Source organism: Lipotes vexillifer, unplaced genomic scaffold (genome assembly GCF_000442215.2).
Source record: "Lipotes vexillifer unplaced genomic scaffold, Lipotes_vexillifer_v1.1 scaffold534, whole genome shotgun sequence".
Lineage (NCBI taxonomy): Eukaryota > Metazoa > Chordata > Mammalia > Artiodactyla > Lipotidae > Lipotes > Lipotes vexillifer.
In genome coordinates this window covers 2044050-2052959 of record NW_006787833.1, presented here as the reverse complement: position 1 = coordinate 2052959, position 8910 = coordinate 2044050, and the positions used below count along the sequence as shown (strand labels likewise).

Here is an 8910-nt window from a genome sequence, read left to right as displayed (position 1 = left end):
GGGAAAGAGAGACAGAGAGAGAGAGAGTTGGGCTAGGAGCTGCTGACCTACGAAGTACCAAGTGTCCTGCACTCTGAATTAACAAGAAGCAGTAGCAGATGGAGGCAGTTATGAAGGAAGAAAATTCTCTTAAGGATAAGACAAAACTATGCAAGTTTGCCAAGCCACTGTCTGATTTAAAAAAGCAATTTGCAGGGCTGTAATCCCTGATGAACAGTTTCTGTGTTTCTGCTTTCCATGTCTGCACTCTCTGGTTGTAATTTGGACTTCCTGTGCAAACGGTCTTGTTCAAGACATCAGTTCTCAGTGGTAACTTCCTGCTTTCCGCGGCTCCAAAGACAGTTCTTCCTACCTTGGCTTTCTCTCTTGCTATCAGTTGTCCTAGTCCAGTCCCCGTGAGATCATTTTTGCCTCAGGATTCTCCCTTCTTGAACTCAGCCCCAGAACATTCTACTGTGATCTTAACGCAGGTTGGATTTGACCACCTTGTTTGTCTTGCTCTCTGGGCACAGTCTTACAATCTGTAGCTCTGTGTCCCAGCATCTCGTACTTGGCTGTTCCTGACAAAATCTTGCCAATTAAAAGAATTCTTTACTCTCTATGCAAATTTGGTTCCTTAATCGTGTTTACTTTTTCAACTTCATCTTATTAAGAGATCATAGCCTGTGTGAAGGACTCTCCCAACCCTAGGATAGAGTCCACCAAAATAAGAAAATTGGTAGTTTGAAATCATTATTTTACTGCCTTTAGAATAGTTGAGAAATACATTACCCAATTCTAAAATTTTATTCCAAGAAGGATCTGGAACGAATTAGATTTAATGGATTGGTCGGAGCGCTGCAGACAGTTGAGGGTTTCAAAATATTTCAGATGGTAGGATGTGGGGAAATGGCCGCCTGCAAACCCTCTGTCCCTGCCCTAGACCATGGAGTCTGGAAGTAGAAACTTCACAGCCACCTGCTTCTGCCCCAAGGCTTGTAGAAGACAGAGAAATGAAGTGGAACTGTCATGGGAGGAACAGAAAACCAGAGACCACAGCCTTTTCATTGGAGTTGGGAGTGAAAGCCGGGGTGACAGTGACACTCCCAAGTGCCACCCCTCATGCTTGCTTGAGCTGCACTCCGCAAGGGGCTGTGCACCTCACTCAAGCTTTTCCTGAAGCCCATCACCTCCACGGGCTTCTTTCTACCCCCATGCTCAGACGTTTGAACAGTGTCAGAAAGCAGGCTGAGTGGGTTCCTGCGCAGGCTAACATGAGGCAAGCACTTACCGATAAAAACCTCACGCCGTTCTGAATGTGTCCTCCCTGCCCACGACCCTAATTTAGTTGTCAGTGTACTCTGTACTTGGGTAACAAATGAGTGGGATGTGGGTGAGATGTTGTGCCCACTTTCTCCTAAGACAGCCACAGGTCTTAGGAGAACACAGACATGGTGGTGGCTTTCCAACGTGGTCAGTGTCTCCTCTTCAAACCTTGTGGACACTCGGGTAACTGACGGGACAACCGAACAGTACACTTCCTGTTAGAACTGGACCCGGTCAGGCCTACTTGCACTTGGAGGCTGACGTGAGGAGAGCGCATTTGGAAGGCGTACTTAATTTATAGGTGGCTTGTGTTTCAGGAGGTTTTCAGCCAGATGTTTGGCACTCAGAATACCTTCCTCTTTAGAAATGATGTTTTAAGTGGTGATTCAGTTCTCGGGCCAGCCCACAAGAAAATCTACTTTATCCACAGTATGGCTTTGATGCATACAACTAAGTATTTGCAATAAAAAATAAAAGCCAGGGCAGTTGCTACATGAGTAATTTTTAAAAATAGGAAAAAAATGGTTGTGTTAAGTACATTACATTAAATGCTGATAGACCTGATTAGAGTGAAGCCTTGTGGAGATTCTGCGGAGGATATCTGGGGCATTTCAAAGGTTTTCGAGTTGGGGGCACTGGTTCCTTAAAGTGGGTGGCCTAGAAAGTGTTTCAGAGGAAATCCGATGGTTTCCAATTCATAAGCCAATCTCCTGAGAACTTGTGAGAGTTGGAAAGAGTCAGTGAAGGAGAGAGCTATTTTCTGTGGTAAGTGGATAAAAGTGAAAATATACATGGGAGAAGTGGACTAAAAAACTGTATGTGAACACAAGAGGAAGGGATTTTTTGTGAAAGGAAATCAACTGAATGGCTGAAGAGGAAAACATGGTGGGGAACTCTGGAAATCCTCTGGAAGAAATTTCAGAAAGTTGAGGTGGTGGTTCCTCCTCTGATAGGTCCATGGTTGGGACATTTTGGTGGCTGATCCAGTGGAGACTGGAGCATCCTCAGAAAAGACTGGTAGATGCAGAGGTTTTAGAGACACTCACCACCTATCCCTCTACTCATAAAGAAATTGTAGAACCATATAGTAAGGAACTGTACCTTCATCCACCCATAGGTAAGATTTAATACTGTGGTTTGATTCTGCCTATGCGAATATATTTCTGTGGTGTGATCCTGCCTATACGAATATATTTCTGTGGTTTGACCCTGCCTATGCGAATATATTTCCGTGGTTTGACCCTACCTCTGCGAATATATTTCTGTGGTTTGACCCTGCCTATGTGAATATATTTCTGTGGTTTGATCCTGCCTGTGCGAATATATCTCTGTGGTTTGATTCTGCCTATGCCAATATATTTCTGTCTCCTTTTTTCTTATACCATATCCACCCCCTCTCTGCTCCCCAGTTAAAGAACTGTTTCTAAAAAAATTAGATAGTTTAAAATAAAACTATTTATACTCCAATTAAAAAATAAACCCTGGCAATTAGCTTTGATGCAAGAATCTGAAATCGATATGAGATTTAAAAGTTTACCCTGCCTATTCTTTTGACAACAACAAGATATAATAAATAATTTGCTAATTTACAATTCATATTTAAGATAAAGAATAGACTGTTTAGCTTTGCATTATCCAGGAAGAAAGAAATTGCTAAGTAAATTAATAGTGACTTCACCAAGAAACTGTTTAATAGCTTAAGAGAAAAGTAATTTCCAAGTACTCTCAACTGTTTATAGCTACTCATATAAAAACTGATTATCAAGTTTTAAAATCTATTTATTGATAAAAGCTCATTTAGACTCTTTGGGTCATACTTGTTAAATACAGGTAAAAGTACTTTGAGAACCTGAAAGTAGTAACCTTTCAAGTTTTCCATGAATTCAGAATTTCAAAAATTCACAACTTGTTATACTTAGTTATTTTATCATGCTCTTACTTTCTATTGTAATCAAATCTTATATTTAGTTTCTACAGATGGAGTTTTATAAAATAAGCATAACTGAGTTGCATTTTAAAAAGTACTAGCCTCAGAAAGATTTTTAATCAAAGTCTATACTTTAAGAAATAACTGGCTAGCAGGGAATGCAGGTAAATGGGGACATACTCCCACCCAGTTTGCACGAATCTGCCAATGTTTAAGGCTAGTTATCTATTGGTACCATTCCAGCCAGTGTAAACGTTTGTTAAATTGCAACAAAGAAAAAAATAACTCACCACCAACACACTGCACCAAGTTACATAATATATACAAACATATAGAAATAGTGTCAGATACACACTAAGCATTAAACTCAAAGAAACCTTCTGCATAATCATGTGCTCCAAGAATCTCAGGACTGAAATAGGGTCTCAGGTAACTGCAGAACAAGAGATGTGAACGTTTTCATTACTTAGATGTTATCCATTAACATTTAAAGATACTATTTTCTAATAAGCTACTGTCCTTGAAGATGTTAAAATGATCTCCGTGAAGAACAAAGAGAGAGGAAATGGGGTGGGGCGGGGGAAGGATGCCAAGGAGGAAGTATTTTAAATAATTGTGTGGAATACAAGTGGCCTTATTTATTAGTTCCCCATGAAGAATGAGGCTTGTTGCCCCACAAATCCGTGAATACTGGACCTCCTTTCAATCTTCCTCTCTTTGAATAAAAGGCATGTTGGGTTGAAGAAGAAATCCTTTCATAATGTCAGTGCCCCAGTGCCACTGGTTGAGAATAGAGGTGGACCTGCGTTGCGGATGATTGAATTAGTATTTCCCAAAGCCCCGACCTCTGCTCCATTGATAATGGAGACACCCTGTCCCTGCCAATGCTAGAGAGTGTTAATGAAGTTCTCTTTTGAGGACATCTCATTAACAAGGGATTTTTTTTTTTTTTCCATTCAAATGTGACATTTTCAAGGGCTTACACTCATTAATTTCTTTCCTTCCCAGAAGGAACCCAAAGCCAGATTTGGGTTTTAATCTGGACAGAATCAGCTCTGTGGATGCTTGAGGTCCTGGGTAGTGCAAGTGTGACTCACAAACCAGCAGATGGTGATCGGGTTGAGGGTCTGCAGAGAGGCAGAATCTCAGACCCCCTCCAGACCCTGTGTCTTACAGAGACCTCCAGGTGATTCGGATGCGCTTAGAGTTTGAGAAGCCCTGACCTAGGCGCCTCTATAAGCTGGGGGTTCTCAGGGCATTAAGATGGCCTTTGGCAAATTATCGCATTTCACTACTTGCTATTGGCAACATCTGGAAAAGCCCATTTTGGCAAAGATCCTTATGTATTTTGGCAATATACCAAAAAAGACTTTATAAATAGCATTTTGTACAAATTCTCCAAAACATGACATGGGGTCTATTTCTGATTTGGGTTTAGTCATGCTGCTAGTCAAACCATATGTAAGAGGTAGTATTGAAAGAGGCTAAATGAATGACAGATTACCATGAGCAATAAAAGCAGGAGAAACTGAAGTTTTCTAGGAGTGATATTTTAAGTTAGATCTGGTATTTTACCTATAAAAAGTAAAAGCAAAGATCTGATCAGTTATCACTGAAGTAACATAATTACTTGGCTTTTTATTTTTAGTAAGCCACTGTTTGTATTTTCTCCTTACCATGAAAAATAGAGCCAAGCTGCTGGTTAGACAAGGGTCCTTACCTTTATATCCTGTGGGTTGATATCAGGATTTGTTTGACATCGCAGAGGTCCCAGAGTTTGAATATGAAAAATGTAGAGGAGAAATTCATCCCGGGCAGAGAAGGGCCAGCCCACCTCCAGAAGGGTATCACTGATGGTGCTTGGTCCAATATTGTGCAGCTACAAGCAAGGAACACATCATGGAATTGTTAGCACAAGGCAGCAAGATGAAATCAAACACCATAGACTCTGGACCTCTTCTAAAGAAGCATTTATTTTGGTTTTAAGTCAAAGCCAAAATATAGACTTTGACCATGAAAATAGGAAGACAGAGTCTCTATAAACAAGAGGAGTTCTGAAAGCAAAAGATGAGCTGATGCTGAGAGAAGACGATTCAATCTGTGAAGCTCTAAGGGTAGAGTTCCTTTGCAAAGACCAGATTCACCATGTCTGATAATTGTGCAGTTTACCTTACATTTATATTAATCTAATCACAGTGCTAGGAATGCCATTTTAATTATATGCTTTCTAAACTTGGTTATTCTTTCTTTACATTGAAATCTGCCCCTTTCCTGACTACTGATTTGTCAATTGCAACCATATGCGATGCACTTTCTCTCACCCTCTGGAAAAATGGCTATCCATCAAATACCAGAGATGCTCCGGGCTCACCACAGTTCACTTCAAGTATGCATTTCAAAGCTGAGCTCCTTCTGTTTTAATCAACGAATCTCAAGGAAAGAAAGGCCACAGTGTATAAGGAGATGAACATTTCGAACACAAGAATCCTATACTTGCAGGACACAAAACATTAAGTGGATTTAAATTTACTGTGGTTTTCAAAAATTCACTTCAAAGTTAGCTGGGACCTTTTGTCTTTTTTTTTCACAGTTCTGACAACTGTAATGATCCATAAAACAATTTATAATTGGTTTTGCTTATTAGGTGGCTTGTTTAATTCATATTATCAAAGCAACATGGCATCCTGTGATAAAAGTATATTTTGAGACAAGAGATTAGCCTGTAAGAAATGTTCAGTGATTACTTTTGGCACTACTGGTTATTACCCTAAAATTTTATGATCCATTTTTCTCAGATTAGAAACAGGGCTGCCCTGAGAATGATTGAGTTTGAATGTTTTCAGACTTTAAAATTTCACCATTCTGAAGGAGAAACTAGTGCACACAAGGTTTAATAAATTATTTGACAATAATTTTTCTTCCAGCTAGGTTCTTAATCTGAATGGCCTTGGGGACTGTGTTATCCTTTTGTTATCAAGAGAGCTTAAGCCAAAGCTTTGATCCAGCTGTGGACAGGGCTTCTGATTCTGGACCACAGGTTGGGCAGATGGCAGGCTTTCATGTTGACACTGCACAGGAGCTGATGCTTCTTCCCCATATATGTAAACAGCTCATCAGTTTTGAAATGGCTTTATTGTTATCCTTAGAGAATGCTATTCATGTCCCTTGTAGCTTGAGATGAAAGTCACAGAATTATTGGGTCAGCGGCATGCATGACACAAGAAAGGGATAGGGAGCATTGACCAAGAAGGAACCTCAAACAGAAAATGGCTTGTAACATCATTTTCACCAGATTTCCATTCCTGGCTCCTTGAAGATGAACAGGAAAAACTGTTCTCCACTGATAGCATTTACTTTATTTAAAGAAAAAAAAAAAAAAAAAAAAAGAACAACTATTAAACTAACCCTTTACTATATCTTGGTTTCTAGCTATAAAAAAATTTAAATGTTTCATATAATGTGTTCACAAAGCTCTTCCCTATAAACAGTTTAACACTTGAAGTGGGATCAGATCATCAGGGCTTTATCAGGAGCTCCTGGTTTGCTTCTGAAAAATCAATGGACTATTTTAAATCTCAGAATAAGATACATGTCTGATTGGGGTTAGTCGAATGAACAGTAAAATTATTCTCACCTAGCTATACCATCCACCCACATTATATATGCATTTGGGGGGGTACAATTGTGAATAATCCATACAGTTTTCTCTGCCTGGTAACTTCTGGTTGGTGACCCTTTAGTTTAAGAGGTGGGTGGGTTTTAAAAATAGCTGAAAATGTAGGGAGAAGTGAAAGTCTAGGGAGCTAGTCATTTTTAGAAGTAGGCTGTCCAAACATTAAAAGAGAGGAAATAAAGAGCATTTAAAAATGAACAGGAGCAAGATAAAATGTTTCTCACTGTATAATGGCTCTCGCCACTAAAAAGCAAGTGACGGTAGAGTGGTTACTTAACAGGACACTCCCAGCACCCACTGCAATATGAGAGCAAATGAGGACAAATCTAGGCAGGATATAAACAGCTCCGACCTCAGATTGGTGTCTTTTATTATTACTAAAGAGCATAAGAACAAACCCTGAACACAATTTCAACAGAGACAACGGCTACCTCATAAATATGTTCCACCAATGGTCCAACTCCCTCCTCCTTGCGGGGCTTCTCTTCCGGTTCCCAGTTATGAATGGGCAGAACGATCTGCGGAGGGTGGGATACCCTGAAACATGGAATGTGACGTCAATGGCTGGTGTTGGCACATGTAAAGAACGCTTCACTTGTGTGGAGTACATTAACAGCGGCGGCAAAGAGTGACTGTCAATTTATTTGAATAGATATTTCCCGCAAGGAAAAAAGTAGTGAAAGTTTTGTTCAGCAAAATCACTAATAGGTAAGGGTCTGAAACATCTCTTAATTAACTGGTCTCCAGCTCAGATATTGACTATTTTATAGCATCTCCTCTCTTGGGCACTAGGGGGGCAGAGCAGAGGGCATGCCTGAGCGGAGATGGGTAGTTTCACATATACATACGTAAATACATACATCTATTTTGGTATAGAGAAGAAAAAAAATACAGAATAGAAGCTGAGCCCATTTTCTCTGAAAATGTTTATTCCTATGGTCATCAATCCTGTAGCACTGGTCATAAATTTCCGAGGACCAGAGAGTCATAAATTTAGACCTTGGCAGGTAGTGTGGAGACAATGTGCTCAAACTTCCTCATTTTATACATGAAAATAAAACTGATGACCAAAAATGTAGGGGGTTGGTTGCACGTGAAGACGAGGGCTCAGGTTTACTAAGCACTATTCGCTCTGTTTCCAATTTACAGTGCTCTCTGGGGGCCATTAGGTTGCAGTGGTTTTAGTAAACACAACTTAAAGAAACTTCCTGGCCCATTTGTGTAGCAAAATCAAATAGAAATCTATGAAGAAATACACAGTCTATCACAGGGCATGGGAAAAATTCAAAAAGTATGGCTCATAAAAATCAGTTACATATCCTCTAAGACCTTTTCAAATCTGGGGAAACCACAGACAAAGAATGGCTCCCTAAAGATTCCCAACCATATAAGTGAAACATTGTTTATTGTCTTCAAAGTTATTAAGAAAGAAGATAGCAAGTGAGGAAGAAAAAAAGAGAATGTGAACAACTAATTAGCCTAAGAGGTACAGCCAGTGTAGTAACCTAACAACCAGTACTGAATGGTCTTCACATTCTTAGACAGAGCGTTATTCCACGGAGACCCTCGAGTCATAAGGCTGGGGTACTCAGTGGTAACACTGGACATGAGGAGGGGATTTAAGGGGAAGCAAGGAATTCGGTTTTTTACAAGTTAAAGTCTATATGTTATCAGGGAGTTCAAATCTAATGATTTGGTCGTGTGCTGTGAGCCCTGTTTTCATAATCTCATTTCCAATCCCTGTTAGTCCCAAATAGCAAAGATTATCATTTATTGTATGGAACAATAATGTGTAGGTTGGCTATACCTGCTATAGACAGTATCTATGTAAATCATGGTTACCCACGATTGCAGTCTCTCTTAACACAAACCCACTCAGTCCTGATTATTTTGCCAAGGATACAATTTTATTTTTATTTTGCTAAGAACCTTTTTTATTGAAGTATAGTTGATTTACAATGTTGTGTTAGTTTCTGGTGCACAGCAAAGTGACTCAGTTACACAT

The 8910-nt window shown here is 39.7% G+C and overlaps 1 protein-coding gene across 1 annotated transcript in view; it reads right to left on the bottom strand.

Moving 5' to 3' along the window:
- The window catches only part of ITGA8 (integrin subunit alpha 8), a 179593-nt gene that overhangs the window by 40286 nt on the left and 130397 nt on the right, over positions 1-8910 (bottom strand). Inside the window, exons 25-26 of the mRNA XM_007460903.1 lie at positions 7337-7442; positions 4953-5111 (exon numbers count right to left, since the gene is read on the bottom strand). Coding sequence (XP_007460965.1) covers positions 4953-5111; positions 7337-7442 — 265 coding nt within the window. The remainder of the gene's footprint in view (positions 1-4952; positions 5112-7336; positions 7443-8910) is intronic.